This window comes from Lonchura striata, chromosome Z (assembly GCF_050655825.1).
Source record: "Lonchura striata isolate lonStrDom1 chromosome Z, ASM5065582v1, whole genome shotgun sequence".
In the NCBI taxonomy this organism is placed as follows: Eukaryota; Metazoa; Chordata; class Aves; order Passeriformes; family Estrildidae; genus Lonchura; species Lonchura striata.
Window position 1 is genome coordinate 16,420,740 of NC_140740.1, and position 26,732 is coordinate 16,447,471.

The 26,732-nt window shown below is 37.6% G+C and overlaps 1 protein-coding gene across 1 annotated transcript in view; it reads right to left on the reverse strand.

Moving 5' to 3' along the window:
* The window catches only part of TRPM3 (transient receptor potential cation channel subfamily M member 3), a 406,874-nt gene extending 382,841 nt beyond the window's left edge, over positions 1-24,033 (reverse strand). Inside the window, exon 1 of the mRNA XM_077790276.2 lies at positions 23,757-24,033. Coding sequence (XP_077646402.1) covers positions 23,757-23,780 — 24 coding nt within the window. The 5' untranslated portion in view covers positions 23,781-24,033. The remainder of the gene's footprint in view (positions 1-23,756) is intronic.
* Positions 24,034-26,732: the final 2,699 nt, after the last annotated feature.

Genomic DNA, 26,732 nt, shown 5'->3' on the forward strand with positions numbered 1-26,732 from the left:
TGTGGCCTGATTTCTTTCTTAAGATCACGAAGGTCCACCTCTGAAATTTAGTCTCTTCATTAATACCAAAAGGGTTTCCTGCAGTGTTGGTCAGGCTTCTTGGTTCATTCTGCCCTTTCAGGTACTTAAGAACAAGCAAAGGGGTTAATCATCTGTGTGTGCTGAGCACAGGACACTGCTGCAGTGCCATGGAGGAAATCTGCCTCATCTCTGCTCTCCGAGCTCACTGCTGATTTTTCTTACCAAAGGGAGAGGATGCTCAAGTCCCCACAGCTGAAATAACAAGGCAGCTAATCTCTGTTTTCCAAGCAAGATTAAAAACACAGTGACTGTTTTGCAGGTATTAAACCAATGATTTGCATTTATGATTTAACCCTTCTTTCAAAGATTTATTGAAAGACCACTTTACTGACAAAGTCAGACATATCCCTACTCCTTTCTTAAGTAGCTTAACTTTCTATTCTAAAAAGATTTTATGACATTATAATGAATTATATTATTCTAGTTATAGCTTAAGTGATTTATGAAAGCATATATTTTCCTCACAGTGTATTTAATGTCATAATATTAAACAAGAAAGGTGGATCAGAGTTACCAAAGAACATGTTAAACTCTTCATTAAATACATGTTGGAAGAAAACTATTAAGGATTTTGTTGTGACTTCAGGTAGTCTAATATTCTGCAAACTCCTAGTCGTACTCCAGACTTCCATTCAGTGGAGACAGGCATTATTGGGAAGATCTGGTTTTCCAATACCTGTGACTATAATAGCAAGTTACTTCATTTGGGTGAATTATTGTCATGAATGCTTTTATCTTCATTTATTCCTCTCTGAGGTACATCAGCATTTGGTCAGCTTTGCTGATTGTGTTAATTAGCTGTATCATTTTAATGGTGATTTTAAATAACAGATTAATGGATTAATCTATAGATTAATTTCTCTGATGTCTCCTCTATCTCTTAGTAGTAACAATTAAATTTCCCAAATCCCATGTTTTCCTTATACTATTCTTCAGAGAAATCTAGTGACATTCAAACCCCATGAAAATCTGTAAGCAAGTTAAAAAGTCAAATTACATAAAACTCAGAATTCATGCTCTTATGGATTTTTGTTGGGAGAATGGGGAACAAGAATCTCAAGAAATCAAAAGAATCAAAGGACAGGATCAAAACATATTTGTGTTACTGATTTGTCACTAGTCTTGTTTAACACTTCGTCAGCTGGAATATGAAATATGAAATATGCTGCCTTCATCTCTTTAGACACAGACAACACTATACTACTTATTCAGTTCACAATACCATCTAAGATGTAAGAAAACCAAAAATGTTCCTATTTAAAACAAATATAGCAAGCTTAGTAAAAATAGCAAGACTATTTTAAATAAGATACAAACTTCAAACTAAAATAGAATAAAATCATAGCCAAAAGCAATTAAACTTCAGTAAGTCTAATATACAACACAAGTCATTTGAATAACATCAGAAACACAAATTTTGTGAAAAACAATTCACACATCAATAGACAATAATTTTGTTTCTTTGATGTTAGGATTAAAATTTAGCACAGATACCAGCTTCTTTCTTTTTACTTCTGTCCATGGCTAGACTGAATCTGACAATCTAAGTGCCAGGTTGCTTTTGTATAAACTGTCAAAAGTTTCAACTTGTTACATGATCTGACAATTTTTAGTGCAATGTGTTTGCTTAATGACCACTTCATAGGATTGTTTTCCAACACCTGCACACATATTTATACACACATAGGTATTATACACACCACAAGGCTGTTCAACACGTGCTTCTAAATGCTGCTGTTGTGGTCTTTATCAATATACAGTATGCCTGGCAAGAAAGAATTTTCATTCCTGGCAGAGGAGGACACAACTGCGTGTTATGAGTATAGTTGCCTGACATTGTCATTTCAGCCCTTCTCATTCCACCTACAAAGTTATTCTTCACAGTCATTCATTAGTATGTTCAAATATTTATCAAGAACTACATGAAGGCATGTCAATAGGTGGTGACAGGGTGGTCACATTTGCCTGATTTAGATCTTCTAACTGAGCAGAGTCCAAGAACCACCGAAGTGTTTGGAACTACTGAAAGGCTTGGGAGAAGTCATTCAAGGCTGAATGAAAAGCTTTCTTTTCACTTTCCATTAACAAGACAGAAATTATAGGATAATTTATGCTGGAAGGGACCACTGAAGGTCACCTAGTCCAAGCCTCTCCCTAAAGCAGGTCTGTGTACATCAGTTTGCTCAGGACTTTGTCCAGTCAGGTTTTGAAAAAACCCAACTGAAGATTTCATTGCTCCTCTAGACAATGTTTCAGTGCTTAAGCATTGTATCAGTCAAAAAGCTTTCCATTACACCCAACAATGATTTCTCATGTTCCCACATTTGTGTATTTCCATTTGATCCTTCCCCACACAATTTCGTGGACAGTCTGGCTTTGTCTTCTCTACACCTTCCCATTCCGCAGTCAGGGGCAGCAATTCAGTTTCCCTGTAGTCTCTGTCCTTAGGACTGGACAACTTTATGCTCCCAGTCTCATCAGCCATAAGGATGAGATTCTCTACAAAGGGCTGGAAGTAACCTCATGTTTTTCAGTCCTGGTGCTCATGGGGGAGGTTCAGCCTCACCAATGTCTGCTGGAGGCACACTACATCCAGGAATGAGCAGACAGTGGCCTCCTTGTGAATCTGCTTGAGAGAGTTCCACAGGACAAGCACCTGAAGTTAAAGGGGCGCAAGAGAGTTGGTTGTTACTCAAGGAAGCAAGGAAAAGATTGCCTCCCTCAGGGTCCAGAGCAATCCATCCTGATGAGCAAGGAATTCAGATGAAAACACCAGGAGGCCTGCATGGAGACTGGGGCAAGAAGACTGGGGCAAAACACAGATGTAAAGAAAAGTGTACAGAAGGTAAAGGTAGTGACAGGATACCTGGGAGGAATATAGAGATCCAAGCATCTCCTAGCACAAAGGAGTGACATGAGGAAAGCTGATGCCCAACTGCTGCTGGGTCTGGCAAGGATGTCTCTCTGAGGAAAGACCTGTGAACAAAAGCCCTGTGGATATTTCATAATTATGGTATAAGAAACAGAAAAGCAATCATAAGCACCATGTAAATATGCACTATTCCTTGCCATATTTCTGAGAACAGTTTTTGATAGCCTCTTCCTGTTAGTGAAGAATTTATTTGTGTGCATATCTGCTTTACATGTACTCAGATTGCTATCACAGCAGCATGGTGCTGCCAGAGTTGTTACTGAGACTCTTCTGTGGGACTGTCATCTTTGTAAATTTGCCATTGCTGTGATGTTGTAAGGCACAGACAACTGATTTTTGGGCTTGAAGGTACTTCTGCCCTAGCCTCAAAGTCATGAGATTTCTTTTCAAAGTGTGGGTCATAATATAAAATATAGGTTTTTCAAAAGCCAAGTACTCTACCAAACTTTTTTTTCTTTTTAATAAACAAATTCTTCTCAAAATTTTCTAGTAGTACAGGAAAAACCCCAAAAGCTGATGTAAATTATTAATTTCCCTTAAAATTGGAAAAATGTTGTAGTTTCTTTCATGTATCTACTGTTAGGAGTAGGTCATACATGTCTGCTTTTTATAACCTGCACTGTGGAAGATCTGTTTTCTATTCTCCAGTTTACAGAATTTTAAATAAGGAAGTTAAATACACTGAAATCAAAAGCTGACAAGAATTGTACTTAGAAGTTCTGTACTAGAGTTGCTACATACTGTTCTTATTTTCTAACTAGCACAAGTGCTTTTCTTCTTTTTTTATACCTTGCAATTTTGTAGACAGAGTAATCCTATACTAATAGAATTTGGTGGATACTAATAAAACTAGTTTTGTTCAACCAAAGCATGTTGTGAGAGTGGCAAGACTCCAACAAAATACAATTTTGATTTTGAAAGGAGTAACCAGTCATAACCTGTTTGCACAAAGAGTGAAGGTGATCATACACTTTTCTGAAAGTCAGACAATAAAGTCATCATTGAAACTCACCTATGTGCCATGAAAATATCCCAAATTCCAGATTTTAGGTCATAAAGCTATTTCTATTGAAATTCTTTGAAATTGCCACAGTACAATTTATTTTCTAAAGAACAAATCAGCAGCAGTCTCTGGGTATTGAAGGTTATAAGTGAAACTCTTTAAATTAAGTATTGTTTGTATAATTCACAGAAAACAAAATTATAACAAAATAGGAAAAGGTTTCTTGTAAACAGACCAAACATTGGATGAAAATAGTTGGTTTTTTTGAGTTGGTTTTTTTCCACTCAATGTGGAAGATGTGGAGGTAGAGCTTTATGCTACCAGATCACTAGAAAATGAACCTTGTATTTTTATGTTTATCTGAGTTATCATCATAGGATAATAGAAAAGCTCTGTCACCAACTTATGCCCGGAAAATAATGTTGAAGTGACCTCTGGTGTGTCACAGTAATTTTAAAACTGAATCAGGTATTAATAACGTCTATTTTTTAAATTGCATCTAATGCCTTAGCCACTTGATCATTCTTGCCTTGCAGTGTTTAGGCACCCTTGACACTAGAAGCAGATAGATTGTTTTCTGGGTCACCACTGGAAGAAGCAGTATAGAACATTGGTGATTAATAACCTCTTTTTCTAAATTATGCCTGTTCACCTAATTGAAGCATGAAAGGACAAACAATGGGAAAATTTTTATGGTTTCTTAGAAGCCTTTAGTATGGTGTTTATTCAAGCTGAACTCTCTCTACACAGGGAAGTCATTTTGAGTAGATACTGCAAGATCAAACTTTCGACATTTAAGTTTTAATTACACTCAGTTTTTCTTTCTCCCATCTGTTCACATCAAAAGTTCACAGCCTCCACTACAACATTGTCAGAAACATTTGCAATACCTTAGAAAGTGAGCAGACATCATGAATAAATACTCCACAGTATTTTTTTTGTTCATTATGCAAAAAAACAGGCAACAAATTCAGAACAAAACAAAGAATTGCTCAGCTTGGATTTTAGCCTATTTTTACATAATCATTACATTTAATTTTCATTTCAAGACAGATTTGGCACTTGGTAATACAGCATTTGATGACACAACATATTTATGCTTAGACCATGAAACTTGCTTGCAACCCAAGAAGTGAAAAATTTTTTTGCCATTACAGATGCTCATTCTGCCTTCAGGTGAAGGGCCTTTAGAGTTCAGGTATGTTTGGAAGCAGTGTTACTCTTAGGCCTCATGCCTAAGACAAATTATCAAGGTACAGCCTGGCATCTTCACAATATTTGTGGTTTTGTTTAAAATATGCAACTGTCAATTAATGGAGACAAGTAAAGAAGTCAATATAGCAAGTCATTGAATCACAGAATGATTTGAGTTGGAAGGCACCTTAAAGATCACACTGGTCTGCATCATAGGTTGGGCCAAATTATTAGATACAAATGTCAGTAGCTTTTCTTCACCAATATAAAATGTCAAGAGAATAAGGAGAGTTATAGTTTTAAAAATGACACTTGGTTTAAGAACTACAATTTATCTTTATACTGTCATTATCATAAATCATGCTTTCATCAGCCAGCTGAATGATGATCCTAGCCTTAAACAAGTTTGTGTGAATACGAGCCCATGATATTTAATCTTTCAGTCACCAAGTAAGGCACAATGCTGAAATTAATCTTAGTACAATTCCTTGGCTTTGAAAACTCAGGTCAGTATTTGAAAACTGAGTAGGTTTCCTCAGCATATAAATTAGTCACCCCATATTGTAGCCTAAAAACCCCAGGTATATTAGTTTTCCCTATGACCAACATGCGAAAAAACATCTGCAACTGTGAGGAGTAGTTTTCATTCTTACACTCTATCTTTGAATTAATTCCTCTCAATTAAGAAAAGAAATATAGCAAACTAAGGTGTACCTGTGCAAATTTATCTCTTTTGCTTTTGCACTCCACTCTTGTAATTCTATTTTTGTTAATATGTGTAAAGCTTTTGGACACACTAGCCTTAAACGAGTGGTAATGCTGGACTCCACTATGTGATAATTTTGGATTGCTGAATTATTGTGACTGAAATTGTGAGTAAGAGATCTTTGATGTCTATGTAGTTGGCTGCCAGGTATAAAACACTAAATGCCAAGGGGAAGAGAAGGGGTGCTAGGTTAGACTGTTCAATGCTGGGTCCTTTCTCTGATTTTGCATTTCCTTTTCCCTTTTAGACTATTAATGCCCCAAATCATAAGTAGTTCACTGCTCTGTTCCCTCTGTAGAAATCTGTCATACAAACACTTGAATAGCAGAGCACTATGCAATTCATACAAATATCTGCAAGTAAGGAAGTAAAGCTTCTAGGTAAAGAGAGAGGGACAGAATATTTTGATTATTTTTTCAGATTTTCCTGCACAGAGTACAGAAGTTCTCTGTCCCCTGTAAAGCTCTTTAAAATTTTTAAGGAAGAAGTAGAAATGTTCAGTTCAAAAATTCTGGAAATCTTGAAGGTAAACCTAAACAATTTTTTTCCTCACTTTTCTTTGTGTCTAAAAGAGAATTTCTAGTGAGGACCACCCCAATGCCCTTGTCCACAGAAAACCTTCCAATATTGAGAGTCCCCAAGATTGAATTAGGTGTTTTTTTCTGATAGATAGAACTGGTTTATCCCGCCCAGGAAAGTTATTAATTCCCCTTTGTAGTTAACTACATCATAATCTTTATCCATCACTGGAGGTTTGCCTTCATTCTCCTAGACATTCTGCCAGACTTACTGCCAAGCTGGAATGGCAGTGTCCTCAGAACTGATTCATCTGGATACCAAGCACCATTCTTTGCAGAACAGAAACCCTGAATGGAATCAATATTGAAATGATACAGCCACCATTATCTATTAAATCTATAGAAGAGGAATTTCACAATCTTTTAATGTAATTTTTAGTTCTGACACCTGGCAGATGGGAATTTAGCAGTTCAATTATTATTCACATACATAAAGATTTTAACTTTTATTGAGTTGTTCGTCGTAACATTTTCTTTCAAATAAAATTAAGATCTTAGCCCAAAAAAGCATTGGGACTTATACTGAACTACAAAGTCAGTAGAGCTGCTTGTGATTTTTATTGAAGCTTCATGAAGTACTGCTGAATGTGTAAGTACTGCTACATGGAATACTAATGTGCCAGCTATTAAAGGTTAGATTTTCTTATCACTAGTGTTTTAGATGAGATGTCTGATCCTATACATTGCATTCAGTAAAAGTGTTATTAGTGTTATTACCCTGAATACAATAATTACTTGCTCTGCATGAGCTCTGCATGAGTAAGTTTACCTCTGTAGCTTTATACATATTTAAGCAGATTAGCACTTGAACCTTTGCAAACTTTTGCAAAATGAACCTACTAACTTTATTCATTCATTGTATTCATTCCTTTGATTATAAGACTTTGGGGAAATTTAAATAATGAGTAGAAGAAAACATTGTTTTATAGACTCTTCAAAGCCAAAAAGAACCTATTTGGGCTGTTTCTAGTTAATGATCTATCTATAAGCCTTAAACTAGTAAATGTTACACTACAAGAAAAATTTTTTGGTCTTTCAATGCAGTTAAAAATGGAAAGGCTTTTTTAGTCTTAAGCATAAGACTGATTTTTTTCATGACTGGATTAAAAACTTTTAAAAATTATTTATTGGACTTTATTTCATTAGCCTATGCAAGGTATCTTCCATAATTAGTGACATTTCTTTTTAACTCCAATTATAATTTGTGAATCCTGGAAATAATAATTACTCATGTTCTTTTAGCAGCTTAATTCTCCCCCATATTTGGGACTTCTCTGTCTTTTAATATGATCACATACTCAAAAACTCTGATGAATTTCATTATGAGGTGAATTTTTTGCTATCACCTGGCCTTCTTTTTTACTGAAGTGACAGCCAGTGTGATTTTAGAACAGGTGAATCACCTTTTTATCTCTCCTTATGACATAGTATGTACAGTTTTCCCCCAAATATCTTGCTATTTGACACTGTAAATTTTTAACAGAAATGTTACAGTTGGTATATGAATGTAGTAAATATGAATAGAAACACCTGCATGTCCCCTTGGACCAGACACATCTTGGCGCTTTCAAGTACATGCATGTGTCTGTGTGTGTGTGTGCATGTAAAACAGTGAGTGCATGAAGACCATGAGACAACAAGTGTGAAGACATTAAACCAGCTTGACTAAAGATTTCATAAACAAGTATCACATTTCTGTCCAAAATATTTCATGCTGTGTTATCTTGTACTACTTTTCCTGCAACGTGTATGCATAGATACTGGAGATTGATTGAAAGCGAGAAGAAAGAGCTTTGGAGTCTAAAATTCCCTGTACCCACTTGGTGACCTGGACTGGAAGAAAAAAGATAGAGAAGACAGAATCTGTGCCACAGTCCTCCCCTTTAAGTCTACGAATATGGTAATCCTTATTTTTTGCTAAAACTTACCACACTCAGCTGAGGAATTTTAGTGTTTAAAATGAGCAGTTTGTATGAGTGTAAGGATCTGCTACAATGTACATAAAATGGAGCTGGAACAAGAGTTTCTGGTAGAGACAGCAATTCATTGTTTTACACTTATGGAGCTTTAAATGTATCGTGTGAGAGTTTTCTTCCAGAGACTGCCAGAATACAAAAAGCAGAATACTAAATTCATTAGTTAGGTTATTCTTTAAAAAGAAAATATCCCAGCACCACTAGCATCTTAGAAGAAGTTATTTTAAACATTCAGATGTTATAAACAGTACTGATCATTTAAAGGGACTGCACTGAGGCTGACTTCTTTTAGGTCTAATCTTGTATTATATCTACTAAATTAATAAGGAAGGAAGGTGGTAGAGAGTGTGTGACACAATTTGGAGAGACAATACTATTTTTGCTTAGCTTATTAAGAAAATAGTGAACTTGGGGCCAGGAGGGAGAAGATGGGGGGATGAAAGAAAGGAAGATAAACTACATGAAAAGAGAAGACAAGCCAAAAAAATTTTACATGAGGCAAGAAGAAGAATGGTATGCCAGGGAGGACCTGTCATAAATACATGATGCAGGGGAGTGAGGAAAGAGATGTTTTTCAGGTTTCAACGGGTCTTGCACACCCCAGAATTTCCATCCTATAAAAAAATGGAAGTGAAATGGGTATTTGTTCTTTAAGGGTCCTTTGTTGTTTCTGAAATTATTCATGACCAAAATGATTGTATACAGACTCCTAAACAGATAAAAGTGAAAATCAGAGGAACTGATGATTAACTCTGCATTGCTGGTAGTGTAATTGTCCTCAATGTCCAGAGCATGGCACTGGGGGGAAATACTGGGATTGATTCTTGCAATCTCCTGCCAAAGTACAGAGGAGAGCTTTTGGTTAAACCATGATTAAGCCATGCCAGATTGCACTGATGCTGGAATCCGTATAGCAGAAGTTATTTCGGAAAATCCATTAATCAGAGGTGATAAAGCTGCATTTAGTTTTACTGAATGATTCTGCCCAATACGATTAAAAATTTACAGATACAATTATGCTTTTATTTGAAACTAGGCAAAAAAATTAACACTGATTTGCATAACTCCCTAACACCTTCTACAATATTTTTTTAATTAGCCACCTGCTCTTGTTATGAATAACATCTATTTATGACTCTGTAACTGAGCAGTTTTGGGAAGTTATGCTAGAATGCAAAGCAAATAATTTAGTCAGACCTTTTCTGATCCCCATCAGTCTGCATATAAAAAATTAGTATGTTGATCTGAGAACCCGCTGAAGCCCTCAGAAGGTAAAAAAGCCACCGAAACTACAAAAATGTAAGCTACGTATTGTGAACACATTTTTTCTATATACTAAAGAAAAATGAAGTCATTCAAATATATTGATTTTCTGCCTACTAGTTCTGTTGTTGCAACAGTTTTCAGAAATGTTAAGCTGTTTAAAGAATAAGCACAAAACAGGTTTCATATGCGACTTCCAGAAATAATAATTTTAAAATCTAATTTAGACATTATAGTAATACATCAACAACTTTTGACATTTTTCTAGACTAAAGTTCAGGAAAATTTATTTGAAAACTTGCTTACTGTAAAAACTACAGTTTGGCAGTATTTTCTTAACTTAATGTCTCCCACTACATCTTGTAAGTAAAAGAAAAAAATCTGAACTGTTTACAACAAAATTCTCATTTACGATCATGTTTTGAAGAAGGAAAGAGTTTTTAAGAGGTTTTCTTAGAAACCTGAGGAGAGGAGAGGAGAGGAGAGGAGAGGAGAGGAGAGGAGAGGAGAGGAGAGGAGAGGAGAGGAGAGGAGAGGCAATACTTCTGCCATACTCTATAATGCTGAAAGAGTAATGCAAAATCTCTGTACTCAGCATTTTTTCTGGTAGTAGTTGAGGGTGACTTAGTAATACAGAACATTTTCAAAAAAATCTGGTTAGAATTGAAAGACATGCAAAAAATATTAGAAATTTAAGCCTTGTATAATTAGATGTTATGGGAGGTTTCTCTGTTACTGATAGTACTGGAGAACTTGATACATACCAGAACACATCTGAGTCCATGCTTGATGTGAAGGCAATGATATTTCAAAACTGACAAATGTCCAGATGTCTCATACAGATGTTCAGTGTGCAGGAGGTATGTGGGTGTGAAGCACCAGCCACTCACAGGAGTTTAAAGATTGGATTCAAGAGCTTTTTTAATAATTTCAAGATGGTTGCATTCTTCCTTCTTCTACAACAAGTATACCCTTTTTATTGGTATTTATTCATTTAGAAGAAAATTAACTTTGGCAATAAAGCGTGAGGAAGACAGTTTACTGGCTTCAATCCAAAAAGGAAAAAAGAAATAGACACACAAAAATAAAATAGGAGATGAGATTGGTCTGTATAGAAAAATCAATCATGCAGAGACTCACAGAATTAATACATTATGGTTTTCCTTTATGTTTACAGATCAATTCCTGTTAGAGTCCCACCTGCTTATTTTTAATGTTTCTAACTGAGATTATCCTTCCTACAACTGTTGAAGGAGAAAGGAATGACTCATTAAAAGAACTTAATGCAAAAAAAATTGCATAGATATTGGCATTTTTAGGCTCACGGCTGAAAATCAAGTGGTGAAAATAATCTGGCTCTGATGACTAGTGATGACTGTGTTTCTTCTGCTGAGCCTATTAACTGGTACAAAATGAAGTAGTGTAACTGCTGGTAAATGTGAAAACAGCTAGCCCTGGTAAATGTGAAAATTTCCCACAGCTTTCCCAAATTCTTCAGAGGTGAAATGCCTCAGTAGAGGGGACCATATTGTGGCTTTTAGTTGGAGTAACTTACAGATACTGTTTTCAGTAAGTTCAGCAAGTTTACTAAAAGGGATGGTTCCTGCAATCTCCTGCTGAAGCAAAGAGAAGGACATCCCCTCTCACTCTAATTCGTATCCCTGGAAAGTAAGTCATTACAGAGATATATTCATTGCTTTAAAGCTCTGGGTCTTACTGTGAAATGGCATATAACACACTGTCCACAAGAACAACTCGTGGCACTTCTTTGCCTCAGCTCTCCTCTTGTTTCTCTGCTGCAAGAGGTCAGGGCCAGGACGTGGGTGAAGTTAAAACCTCTAATGACAGAGTCTGACTGACATCAGCAAGGGGCATTCACTAGGATGGTGAGAATGGGCCTCAAATGGAGAACTGTTTAGGCCAGGCTTAAGTGCAAATTGCCCCAGTCCACTTTTAAAGAAAAATATCCACTCTGTCTGCTTTGATACCTCCTGTTTGAGAGAAAATTTTCTCACAGAGGTTCCAGATTGTTGCCTGCATTCTTTGGGTCACATCCTATAGGGGACGTTTACACCTGGATCAGCATTCATATGAATGAATCTCTTTCAGGCTGGTCCCTTTCCAAACCAGTTGCTTTTAAAGTTTATCTTTCCATGTTAAAGACATCAAGTATTTAATGGCCTTTTGGTAAACTTTTTTCCTCATGTTTGTGCATAAGACTCACCAGCAAGTAGGTTTCATAAAAAAAAATAAAAGGCTGAAAAATATGTATCTGGGCCAGCAGAGCAGCAGCTGTTCTGAATTTACAAAGATAATTCTCCCTCATAGGCATTAAAAAAAAGGGATATTGCAAAATATATGTTATGTTGTCTCATGATATTAAATTGATTAGAATACAAAGAACTAAGATAATTGAAGTATCTGAGCAAATCCAAACCTGAAGAGTCCGTTCATCCAAACATACGAGTTGGTATGATCTCTCCTCCCCACCCTCCCCAGTACCTTTTCATTAGTAAGGTCTTTATTATAGTAACTACATACAATCATATTTTCTTGACCTACAGCACAGATTAATCTCAGGCACCCAGTAAGTCAGGCCTATCTTAAAACTCTTGAAAGACTAAAAAGAAAATTTTACAGCTGGTCACTTAACCCTACATGTAAGTCAAATGTGATTACTTTAACGATTAGTGTAGGAGCAAAAGAATGTAACAAAGAGTTTAAAAGGTTTTTCTTGTAACAGGGTAAAAATTGCAGTTGTAGGTGAATCATATGCAACAGCTAACTTAAAAGAGCATTAGAAAGGCATGAGATTTAAATGGCAGTGGAAATAAGAGTCTAGTACATTATGACATACACCCACTCCAGAGCTGTCATTTCCTTTCACTCAGAACACAGAGAACAAGAGGAGGATACAGTTAACTGGGCATTAACAGTACATAAAGAAGGGGAGTCATGGCTAGTGACTTTGGGCAAAAAAGGCAAGATTATTATTTTATGTACTAGCTACTTCAGTGAACAAGCAAAGCATTACTTATATGGCCGTTCAGATAGGAGATCAGAAGGATGCAATATGCCGATATCTTTACATGGGAGAAGTCCACTGCTTACTGCTTTTTTTTTTTTTTTTTTTTTTTTTTTTCCCCACAGGACTTTAGTGATTCCATATCCTTTAAAGTGACTGCAGCAGCAGCAACCAGAATTCACTCTGGAAGGAAACCAAGAAAACAGGTCCCAGTTTGCATCCATTCTTAGGCTGAATTTCAGCATGTGGTCTCCTATCCATGGCTCATGAAGCTGGCTTGTCCTGAGTGCCTGTATTTTCAGCTACAGGGCATGGTAAGTGTACATCAATTTGATTGATCTTTACCTTCTTAATGTAGACTATGCCAGCAAAGGACATATCCTACTGCCTGTAAGCACAGACTTGCTGGTAATTAACGCAGCTCAGACACCTGACAGCAGACAAATGACAGGATCAGCTCTCTGACTTGAAACACTGGAAGGCCATGATGTATGGTGTATGTAGACAGGTATTTTGAGCTTCAGTGCTGAGTTATAGTGTCAGCAGGACAGGTTATCCTAGAGGGCCACACCAACATATGTGGGCTCAGATAAGCTATTTATGTTATAGCCCTGATTTTCTTTCTCTCTGTGATTCCTAAAGAATTATAGTAATGGAAACCTCTGTCAACCTGAGATCTGCTTCACAGACATAAGTTCTTCCCTTTATCCATGCCAGGGGACATTCTTTCACTCTTTCCTCATCTCTTTTGGAAAAAGTAGACGGAACTCTAGTAATTCACTATTTTGATGAGAAGGTTAAACTCTGCGTGGGAAGTTACAAGAAATATTGGATCTAAGAAATGCTACAGCATATGTTTCTTCCTAAGACCACAATGTTTATTCCTATGTAAGGAAGACCTAAAAAGCTTTTTCCTAAACAAAGGTGCATGGAAAATAAACAATGAGTCATATCATTAAAAAGCAAAAAAGAACTGTTGCTAGCAAATAGAATAATAATGCATGAAATATGTATCAGTGGAAATGTAAATTTGTCTCCCTGTTACTTCCAATCAGTGGCAAATGGTCAGTATTCAGAAGAAAGAAATAGAAGCATAAAAGGAGTTACATTAGTGATATGTCATCCTAAGAACTCCAGGAGAAGGGAGCCTCTACAACCTATGTATGACAGAAGTAAACAACACGACATATTTGACAGAAGGATCATTAGCTACTGGACACTTTTTAGAACTTGGCCTACATGATCCTGTGATTATAATGAACTCATTTAATACATTTTTTTTAGCAAGAGGTTCCTGAGAATACCCAGAATTTACAGAAAAGCATGTGGCAACTATTTCATCAGCAGTTTGCTGTTCCCCACTTCTATGAAGTTTGGCCTCTAAAGAGCAAAGAAGGGAGGGGAGAAGAAGACAGGCAGAGCCCCCACAGCCTTTTGCCTTCTCATTTCCAATTCTGAGTGTATGAAATTGCAGCAAGGCAGAACCAAGCTTCCCTTACTTGTAGGTACCTCAAAGGTTTGTCTCCCCCAGGGAGAAAATTATACAACCAGGTCTATTATCTGAAAGTGTGAAGCTGTCTGTTATGACTTTCCGGCCCAGCCCTGCTGTCTCCACCAAGGTGAAGGGTGACCAGGTAATGCTCTGCTACTCCAGCACTCTTAGCTAGTGGGCCACAGAATCATAGAATAGTTGGGTTGGAAGGGGTCTTCAAAAGCCCTCTAGTCCGAGGCCCCTCCAATTAGTAGGAACATTTTTAAGTAGATCAGGTTGTTCAGAGCCTTGTTTAACATGATCTTGAGAGTTTCCAGGGATATGGCACTTGCCACCTCTCTAGGCAACATATGCCAGTGTTTCACCACCTTCACTGTAGAAAACTTCCTCCTTATAATGGTCCAAATTAACTCTCTTTTTAGCTAAAAAACATTTCCCCTTGTCCCAGTCCAATGGGCCCTGCTGAAACATTTGTTCCCATCCTTCTTAAAGGCCCCCTAAAAAATACTGGAAGGCCACAATAAGGTCTCCCTTGCACTTTCTTTTCTGCCAGCTGAACAATCCCAAGTCCCTCAGCTTCTCACAGGAGAGATGCTACATTCTTTTATTCATCTTTGTGACCCTCCTCTGGACCTGCTGCAACAGGATGAGGTGGCTCTCACTGAGGGTGGGGAATGAGCACTTCCAGACTGAAAACTTCTCCCAGTAACGGCATGCAGCTCAGTTAGGAAAGTGGACTTTGACTTAATTTCTACCTCGGCCTCAATGCTAACAATTAGTATTACTAACCTCCAACAGGTACCACCTAGAAAATAATATTTTTGTAGTACATTTAATAATCTTAAAGATGACATATAATGATATAAGAGTTTTTTGTGATTTCAAAACAGACCACAGCCATGTAATATTAAACCAGTACTGATTATCATAGTAACTAATGAAAGAGATGCCTCTGCATAAACCCTTATCTGCAGTAAGTTCTATAGCTGTATATACCTGTAGATTAATCCACTGCTGCTCTGACCTCCCTCCCATCTCTATCAGTTTGCTGTTTCCATCATACTCACATCCCCTCTCCTCCTAGGAATCAATCAGCAAGCCTTGCCCATGCACTAACCCTGATTCAACAACCCATGTAAAATACCACATGCTTTGGGTTGGGGGCTGAAGACCTCCTTGTATTCAGGTGTGAGAAGGGAGAAAGATGGGAGACAAGACCTTTCCCCTTAACATTGCGTCTACCATTTCAAGTGTCAAAATTGGGACAAACATTTCCACTTTTTTCCTCCATTTCTGATGTGAAAGAATCACCTGCTTCTTCCTTCTACTACTAAGATGTCATAAATAGGAAAATTTTATTACTGTTGCAACATTGTTGGTCCCACCTGGGCTCTCAAAAAGCTGCAGTAACATTGGTCTACATGATTAACCATCACTGACAAACTTACTGCTGTCTGTTGGAAGACAAAAAGGAGAAAAGGGGAAGAAAAAACCCCACCCAAATGCAAAAGTTGCAGGCAAGCTTAACAGATAGAATGAAAGATGTGTAAATACTTTTGAAGGGCACATTTGTTCTAAAGCTAAAAGAAAGTTCAACTACATTCTCTTTGTTATTCATCAGCAGGAGGGCAGAAAGCCTGAAATTACATGCCCTGTGTCAATTTATAAGAAAACTTCATCCCCAGATGCTCAGTTTTTAAAATGTCTAAATTTCTGGGTTGGAAAAAAACCAACCCAAAACCCAGCCATGCTAGAAAATTGGCCAAGTACATTTTGTTGCATCAGCCAAGAAAAATTGAGCTTATATGCACCTTCTTTTAGCCAGACTTTATTCAGTAACACAACTTGGAAAACCCTCTATCTGCAAGCAGGGAGACTGCACACTTTTGACTAAAATTTTAAAAATATTATCCAAATTCCACAGAAAATTACATGAAGATCTGAAGTCTCTCTCTCTTATATTTCAAAGACAGAGTTAAATAAGCCCTCTTGCCATTATTTACAATTGCAATCACAGTAGAAGCTCTAAGACAAAATCCTAGTCCATTGAAATAAAAAGTTTCTTATTAGCAGCATTTTACTGCATTTTATTGTGTCTTACTTACTTACAAGTAATTATTATTTCCACATTTATTATTATTATGATGTAGAGTTATGACACCACAGCTGAAAAGTCCCACTCTGAATAGTTAGCTCTAATTAAAGCATAGAGTAGTGGATCATGTGTTGCCTCTCCATATGCTTATTTTTCATCTTCTGTTTTGATTACTAGATTTTAGCTCATTCCAAGGAGATTCAAGTGTTATTCCAGCATCTGCTTACTTTGTAGGCAAACAGCTATGCTCACATCATTATGCATTAATATCACATCACAATTTGACGTACTTACAGAATCTTTAACATTAATAAAGACAATTACATTTTCCCAAAATTTACAAACTTAAAAAATTATTAGTTTTAGATTTTTATTGTATCGGAAGAGGAAATAGTTTAGCTTTTTAAAAGTTGTTCTATTGCATCTGGGATTTTTCTAACAAAAGGCTTAATGCTTCAAAATCAGTTTTAGCATCTAAATCAGAATATATGCCAGACCCTCTGCCAGACAAGGATTTTATGAAGCTAAGAGCAATATTGTGTCTAATAGGTTTTTAGTTTAAAACAAATAAGAGGAAGATACCTCATGGCACATGTATTTGAAAGAGCCAGCTTTGCTTCACTGAACCTGCTCTGCTTTAGAGGCAAATTCCATTCCCTAATTCTAAAACAGTTTTGTGGCATTCACATAGCTCTGAACAGAGAGAGACCTAGCTTTCTCAAGATTTCTCCCGAGAGAAGCTGTGAGAGAAGCAGAGAAAAGAGGATCAAAGCAATTCTTATTTCCTTCTGTGCTGTGTTTGTGCCCATGTGGAATATAGTATGGAGATTGTTCACCCAAGGTGATTGTTTGATTGGATTCTGGTGATAGTTGTTTAGATTCATTGACCAATTGGATCTACGTATGTGTCAGGACTGTCAGGAGCCAGTCATGGCTTTGCTAGTTAGTTAGTGATAGTTCTTGTTAGTGTAATACAGTTATAGTATAATAGAATTTAATAAAGTAATTAATTAGCCTCCTGAAATCGTTAGAGTCCTGCACATCATTCTTCCCACCAGTCAGACACCGCATTGTACGGTAAGTTTGTACCAGAGTATTAAAGAAAGCATGAAAAAAACAATGTGCACCTCTATAACGAGTCAGAGAACAATGGAATTGTGGATAAAGCATCATCCAGGAGAGCACAGGGATCTTTACAAAAAAACACTCAAGTAGGAAGTAAGCCACTTGTGGACATCCTACATCCTATAAAGCCAACTGTAGACACTCTGAAAGAAGGTGAAGGACTTGTCCCCTGATCATCAAGCTGAGCTCCCCCAGGGGTTACAGGAGGTATTCAAAACTTGTTAGCCTGAGCAGAGTAAATACTCCAAACATGACTGGTGGTATTGAGCAGATCAACCCCTTCTCTAGTTCCTTAAGGAATTTTGATCAACAATTGTGTATTTTGGGAAGGATCTAACCATGTAAGTCTGTGTGAGAACAACTGTGAAGAATAACTAAATGAGACCTGACAGATACCTGGGCGTCTGTAACACAACTCTTAATCTGCTTTGGCACGAAAGTGAACTTGGAGAGATTCAGATCTGAACGGACCAGGAAGTATTTTGGCAATGTAGCCAAAACAGTCAGGCAAGCAGCTTCACAAACCTCTAGATTTATTTATCCATTCCTTGGTGAAATATTCCTCAGTTATAATTTTGTCCTTACTCCAAAGTGACAAAAAAAAAAAAAAATGTAGTCTTTTCTACTCCTCTTTGGTTTCAAATAGAAAGTGTTGGTTTTAAGAGCATAATAATGACATGAAAAGTTAAATTTTAAAAAAATTTAAAAATTCAAAAATAGGAATAGTTTACCGTATTTAAGTTAGTTAGTGGTGCTGAGTTTTGTCAGCTTTTTCTGTATAGGAAAAAAAGAAGACACTTTATCCCAGTCTTATATAGGATTGAAGCTGTCTCCAACTGGAATACAGCTAAACTATTGCTATCAATTGGTTATGACAGGCCTAAGGCTTTTTCAGGTTGCTTACATGACTATTTTGAATTACTAAAATTTCAAATCACCAAAAGTATCCTGAAGACAAGGGTTCATTGATAATCCTTCAAAGATGAGATTTTCTAATACCCTTTATAAGAGGAAGGGTATAAACTGGAAGGCTGCACAAAATAAGAACCATATGAGGACAAAAAGATTTACACCTATTAGGACATTTAAGAAACTGACAACAGTTTAAATCAGATTCTCTGAGAAGGAAGATTTCCCTTACATGCTATATAAATGCCAACCATAATCTACTTATAATTGTTTGTAAGTAGATTAAACAGCTGAGCTATAAGATTCTTCTCAAGTCTTCTGTTTTTCAACAGCAGGGAACTGTGAGAATTCTTTGTTTAGATATTTTGGTAAAATATGCAGGATGATGTCTTAAACTATGATGTGGAAATGATCACTAAGCTTAAGTGATCCTACTAGGGAATTTACTGTTCCTACACTATTTTATACAGTAACCTGCAGAACTGAAAGAACGAGGCTAAAGAAAATGGCAAGGGGTTTTACAGATAGAGGGGTATAGGTATTTGCAGTGGAAAGAATTAGCTTGGCTTTCCAAACCAAATCCCAATTGCCAAAGTGTTTGTCTGGGTCTTGCAGGTCTCAGTATTTGTCTTGATTTTCTCTCCTCACCGTCCTGCCCACATCTGCTCAAGTGTTGGTCATAAACCATTTTCCTCATCCACAATTCTCTATTACCAAGATATAGGACAGTCTCTTCAGGGTGTGTCCTCACAATCAGGAAAAGGACTGAGCTTCAATAAGACAATACTTATGATATTTCTCAAGTGCTTCATGTCAAAGGGTTGGTCAGAGCAGCGAGGAACTGTGTGTCAGAAAAACTCCTTCTTGTCAGGCTTACCTTGATGAAGGAGCACTGAACCTTTCTGCCTCTGACTTCCTTAGCATCATCTTTGGCATCCACAGCACTGATGTCTGCGAGACCTTTCCTTCTTTTAGTGTACTTTTACATCCATCACACACACCTGTGTTTTTTTTCTAGCTCTTTTCAGGGTCTTTAGAGGATTTATCTCTCTCGAGCTCAGAGAATCTTTCAAGCGGGTACCACCAGAGGGCAAAGCCGGATCAGGAACACCAGAGTCACTCCTGTCCCACAGCCCGGAGTGTGATGGGGCTTCAGGACTAGCCACTCACAGTTCACACACTAATTGCAACTAATTGCAATCACCAGCTAAAAATCCCTGTCTTCAGGACGGTCTCAGCATCTTCAGGATATTAAATTAAAGGCCTGACAGCATAATTAAACATCAGCTTCATTACCTTGTGATAACCATTTTTGGTATTTGTGGGGATCCCCAAAATTTTGCTATAAGAAAATAAAGAGAACAATATGAGAAGAACTAAAGGAATAATTCATGTTAGATACTTCAACCCTTAGTTTTGAACTAATTAAAAGATACTCTGATCTAGAAATTTATATATAGAGAAAAAGCATTGCAACTCATCTCTGGAAGCATTGGCTCTGTATTGGAGTGACCCTCAAGCCAGGATGCAGTCTCCATTTCAACAAGATACTGTCATTCTATTCATAGGGCACATTTAAAATCATGAGAGGGTAGCCAGCTATCACAAGAAAACCCATCCTATTTAAAATGATGATTAGAGGATGCCTTTTACTTGATGCTGGTGAGAAAACCTAGCAAATATGTATTTATTCCATAGAAAGTATTCAGTCCCCAAAATGTATTTCAAACCATTTATGCAACTGGTCTTTTAAGAACAGGTCTCACTTAAAGAAAACACAAATTCTCCTGCATCTCACTGTACTTCAGACAAAACACCTATCCAGGTGCTTCACATAAAATCTGCTTCCCTTCTCTCTTTCAGATCAGCATCTTCCAAAGATTTTACATTTTCCCCTAAGACTCTGTGTTATTCATACTGAAGAAGATTGGTGATCCATAAAAAACAATTAATGATCAGCACAGTCAATGTACCTCTAGGTGTAATTTTGTGAGTACAGTGTTTCTCAGGCAGCAATATCTCCAGTAACTAGCCATAGCAAAGCGAGGAGAGGGTGCTGCATGCCATGAAAACTTCACATCTGCTTCTCAAAAGAACTAGCAACTCCACACCATACTCACATACCCATCACTACACCTGGTTTTCAGTCATAACAAACTTCTACTGACCCAGACACTGGCACATCACCTCTCCAGCTGAGAGAGTGAGTCAGCTTGTTGGTAGAGTACTTATTTTCCAGTGAGATATGATCTCATATGGACTGAAGATCCATGAAACATACCTCAGCAGCAATGAACACTCCAAAGGCAGAAAGGCAATCCTTCATCCAGCAGAGCAGAGTGTCAGACAGTGGAGCAGATCGATACCCAGATGTGTGGAAAGTGCCAGCATTAACAATCACTGCAAGAAAATTGGCTGCTATGCCCACCGTCCAGAAAATAATCCACCTGGTACTGCTGAGGGATGCACCCATCCTTTTAAAATCTGTGGATGGAAAATGTTGTGATGTCTAGTTCATACATGCTTTTGGGCCTGACTTCACTGAAAATGTGTTCCTTTAAGTACCCTGATAGGGGATTTTCTGAAGGACCTCCTGTGAGCTGGTGAGTCCTGGTCAGGGCTGAAGCTGGAGGACACCAACAGAAACAGACTCCAAAAAACCAAAGCAACAGAAATCTACTTTAGAGATACATGACAGTGAAAAGCCTGTCATTTTCTTTTTTGTGCTAGTCACAGGAAAGCTTTACTAGAGCCATCCTAGTCAATTTGATCTTCCCTGGCCAACATTGGCACTTCAACTTCTTGGAGAAGAGATGTCATTCAACAACAGGAGTTTTACAATCATATGCTCAGCCATCAGGAGGGCTTTTTTTTCGAGGGCTTCCTTTAAACAACAATAACAATTTTCAATATGTTTTAGGGTGTATGTGAAGATAGGGTCACTACATGACTATTTTCATAGTTCACACAAATAACATAAAGTACCACTAAAAGTCAAAAATACAGGAGGTACAGGCAGGAACTGCACTTCTTCTTTTTGTAATAAAAACATTTAAGCTGGGAAGAATGCCGTTGCACAGCTGAACTATCATTTTCAATGTCTATAAACAAAACCTGCAAATCCTTTAATCTCTCTATAAATTATATCTTCCAAATTACATTCCTAGACATTATAAAATATATTGTTGTCTTTCTGAAAGTAGTCTAATCATTCAGAAGAACTCCTGCTATTTGACAATCTTGGGTTCTACTTTTCTTCTTTTTTAATATTATTTTGTTCTCAAGAGAACTTATGTTTATTTTTTTAGCAATACTGTACTCCATGTATGTATTCCCTTCACCATTTGTGACAAAACAGTCACAGGATTGCTGCAGAGTACAATGAGATCAGTAGGTATTAAGATGCCTTAAGTATGTGCAATTTTTCACATTAAAAGAGGAAATATAAAAATATACAGAAAGCATATCAGAGCTTCACAAGACAACTTCATGAAAAGCTAGTGAATTTCAAAGGGTATTTTTACATTTATAATTGCATGAAGCACATGGAATTAGAAAAATATTTTTCCATCACTGGCTTAAAAAATAAGATCTCTAAAATAATTTTATATATAAATTTAACATACCATGATTGGTATCCAGTAACCACAAATCAAAATGTCAGTCCTAATCTCTCTCTCCAAGCTCTCTTCCTCATACAAGTTTAGTTAGCATATCTAACAACATAAAGAGCATGTATTTTTAAGAATTCTTCAGAAACACTGAAATCCTTTGATCAGGCTATCCACTTGCTGGGGAAATACTCCTGGATGTCTTCATCTCCTTTGCTATGCTTTAAAATATGACAGCCTCTGCATCTCTGCCTCTGAGGCTGCACACAAGCAAGACAGACCTGCATATTTTGCAACTCAAAATATTTCTGCTCTTAAAGCAGAAATAGTAGTGGAAAAGACCCAGAGAATCCAGTTTACATTTCATCTGTCCCTTCTCCAAGTAATGCTATCATTTCCAGCCATTGATAGACAGGTCTTAATGCTGTCAATAAATCAACTTGTATGTTTACGAAGAGCCACAAAACTAAAATGCTGATCCCCACTGTTCTATGTCAGAGGGCTGTGATGGCTGTTCCATATGTTTTTTTTTAAACCTGCTCAAATCCTACTCTGTCCAAAGAAGTTCTTTCTGCCCCCATCCATAACACTGCTGTCAGACATCATCTCTCAGCACCTACCTCACTTACAATGTCTCTAATCCAAAGTCATAATATGGAAATTAGAGGAAGCAAGCCCTTTCACTTCACTATTAATCTTTCAGGAAGCAGTAAGATCACTTACCATAGTCAGAGCACCTTTCCAAATTTGCCTTCTTTGGGAAAATTTCTTTTATTTGTACAGTTTTAGTCAAAGAAAGACATGTTCTGTGTAAAATTCATTTTACAAAGCAAGAAAATTCTACGTTCTTATCACCCAAATAATATAAAAAGGTTTACTGAACCTAAAAACACTTGTCCGTTTAGTCTAATAAACTGTGAGGTCCAAAGCAATAACAATCAAAACCCCAGATGAAAACATCTCACTCATCCAAAACCAATTCCGGTTGGTCAAAATTCTCAACAGATTTAAGTATCATCCCTTGAAATGCATTTGCATACTGGTACCAGAACAGGTTGCAGAAACCAACTGTCATTTAATCAACTTCCTACCCTATATAAAAAATGCTGCTGAAAAAGTAGACAAATTCTATAGGTAACAAAGACCAAAACAATGGCACTCTGTGTATACACTCTGTGTACAAGAATTAGGCACTGAATAATCAGAACAGAAAAGTCAGGACTTTCATATCTGAAAAAAGTAACTTTTGTTTATTTTGTCCCTATAATTTAAAAACATCATGAATTAATTAATGCAGTTGTAATACATTAAACTGGGTGGTAGTTTTGAATCTCATCTTTTCCCTTCCATGACAGTGCTAATTTATTTAAGACATTTGAAACCTTTCTATATTCATCACTTTGTTTGCCCATTCTGGAGCAACAAATCTATAAACAGCTAATTGTTGTATGATACGAGGTCTCTAGTACGCTGATGCTGCTTCAATCAAGAAGACTGATATTTTCAGGCATTTGTAGCTTTGCAGTCATTCTACTCCAGCCTGCAACTGATCTCAGAGGATCAGAGAGCTATTAAAGTAAATTTTCAGAGTTTCCTAGCCATGCCACTCTGGAGACTTAGGAAAGAGCAATCACAACATCTGAAATTAACTTTTTAAAAATCCTTTTACTTCTTTTCAACACACTTAAATAGAACAAGAAACTCACCAAATTCACCTGTTTATTCTTCATTTGGGCAGCCAATGCTCTGCAGATGAGGTGCTATGAATCCAGCTGCCTTTCCCTCATTCTAGGAGGTGTAGGAGATGTGAAAGGTTCAAGTCTATCAGCAGAGTGCAATGCTGGTGCATTTCTACAGCAGAGAGACAGAAAAAGCAGAGGTGGAAGGAGAAAAATCAGCCCTCACAGCAGTTTAAGAGTTCTGGCATGTTGTTATTGCCACAGATTGCTATGACTGGCTTTAGCTGATCTCCCCTCCTCTGACATTGCTGCCTGTAGAGCTGGGGAGTGCAAAGGAAGGCTAATCACTGTGCACGTCAGGCTGTCTCCTGCAGTAAGCCCTGGGGATTTATCAATACCTGGGAGAAAAGAAATTTTGCCACCTGGCACCTGGAATAAAATTATCAATTTCCTAATTCTAGTACTAATGTTGGATTCAAAGCTAAGTGGTATTTATCCCAGCTGGTTCTTAAAACAGCTTCTGAGTGACACTGATCATGATTATTAAAACTGGTGTGAAAGGCATTGTGGCATATGAGTTCATTTGGTTTATTTATAGATTAATTTTCCTCTCTTTATGTTCATGTTGAATACAGGGAGGGATAGAAGTTTTCCCCTGTGAGAAGAGATTCCTCTTTTCCTAGTTGATATCATTACTTGCTAGATGCATAAATTGGCAAACCTTTACTACTAATTGCAAACTACAATAAAACAGTTGCTGTTTGCTTAACAATTTGCTTTATTTATTTATGGCTGTATAAATAAAGGCTTGAATCAGCTTTGCCAGTGTCACAGAGAGAAGGAGAAGATGCAGTTTCCTAAGAGGTTGAGGGGCACAAGCTACCAGACAAAGCACCCCTGCAGCCTGAGCTCTGCTTTCAGGCATTGCTCATTGACCTCAAAATCAACAAACTCATGAAATCATTTCACCTTTTTCTAAGCAGGTGAAGGAGCAGTGAGAAATTCTAAGTAACTTTTAAGGAAGAACAAAAGCATTTGCTCAATCTGAAATTTGTCTGACAGTGCCTTTGGACAGGTATCAGAATAGTGAAGCATGTACTTGTAAAAAGTACAAGTACAAAAAAATAATACCCTGAGCAAAAAATAATAAGTAATAAGAATGCAACCCCCCCCATGCATTTTATGTGACTTTATTGAATTTTACTTTATCAAATATGAAAAAGTTCAGTGACTCAATAAACCCAGACTTGTGATTTTTTCTCTGTCACTCTCTAAAACTTGACAAAGTTCCTTAAATGCTTCAAGTTTTATTTTAACTTTCTAGATACCTTTAGAACCTTCTAGATATTAGGAAGCTCTAAGAACCTTGGGTACAGGTTTTGTACCATTGGTCTGACTGTGACATTCAGCCAGAAGCACTCCAATCTCTGCTTCCATAAAAATGCCCTCTGTTAGACAACCAACTCTTCAGACTGTGTATAAATACCTTTTACCAAGAACTTCTGTTCAGAGCACACTGTTAAACTGCCCTCATTTAAAATATTCACTGAGAACTTTCAAGGAGGAAAACATTTCCATCAGTAAGCTGGACCACCTGTTATATAACAAAACCAAATTCCTTCCTTCTCTCTGCTTCTACATATGTAAAACTTCTCTCCCATCACACAGCTTTTACCCTAACCACTTCACTGCAGTGCATGAGCCAAGACTGATGCAGATCTGAGAGAAACCAAGGACAGTGCTTCAGTGCAGCAGTGAGCTCAGGTGTCGTGGAGCATGCACAGATTCTCACTCCCATGTGGAGTCTTATTACATATGCCATAACATCCAGTGGCTACCTTAATCACCAGAAATGTTAGGCATCCTGGAAAAAGGGAGTAGAATTTTCAGCTCACATAACACTTGTTCTTGTAAACTATCCCCCTGTCCCAGCAGAGCTTGAATGTTTTCTCAGCCTGTTCCCACTGGGATGTCCCTGGGTTGTCACAGGTACCTACCACTGATTTGCACCCCACAGCAGGCAACATACATTCATACACATTTGGATATCTATGTGTGCATCTCCACAGCACAGAAAGATGATGAACCAGCGCTCCTTATTTTTAAGGCAATTCTAGATACTACTAGACACAGTTAGACCCAAACACTACTTTCTACATCTGTAAGTTAGTCTGCCAGTTTTGCCTTGAAAAATCAGAATACCAGGACCAGGTCCATCCAAGAACTTATTCTGGAGCACATATATACACCTCTGTGAAGTTTTAAATGTAGCATTTGAAAGGTCTAATGAAAGTCCCTGTTCATATCGGCATTTTCTTCCTGACTAACTTAGGGCAGTGCTGTTTTGGGCTGGTGTGCTGTTCTGGGTCAGTTTGCTGTCCAAGGTTAGTTTGTTCTTCTTGGTTAGTTTGCTCTTCTGGGCTAGTTCACTGTTCTATGTGAACTGAATTTAAACTCTGTCTAAGATGTACCATACAGATAGAATTTTCATGCAAAATTTGATTTCAGGTAAGAAAAAAAATCTTTCAGATACAGAAGATCCAGACCCTTTCTGCATTACATCTCCTCTCCTCTCCTCTCCTCTCCTCTCCTCTCCTCTCCTCTCCTCTCCTCTCCTCTCCTCTCCTCTCCTCTCCTCTCCTCTCCTCTCCTCTCCTCTCCTCTCCTCTCCTCTCCTCTCCTCTCCTCTCCTCTCCTCTCCTCTCCTCTCCTCTCCTCTCCTCTCCTCTCCTCTCCTCTCCTCTCCTCTCCTCTCCTCTCCTCTCCTCTCCTCTCCTCTCCTCTCCTCTCCTCTCCTCTCCTCTCCTCTCCTCTCCTCTCCTCTCCTCTCCTCTCCTCTCCTCTCCTCTCCTCTCCTCTCCTCTCCTCTCCTCTCCTCTCCTCTCCTCTCCTCTCCTCTCCTCTCCTCTCCTCTCCTCTCCTCTCCTCCTTCCCTTTTTTCATCAAAGACTGATGAAAGTCAAAGCCTTAATTTTTTGTCTGTGTGTAAAAACTTGTATTTTT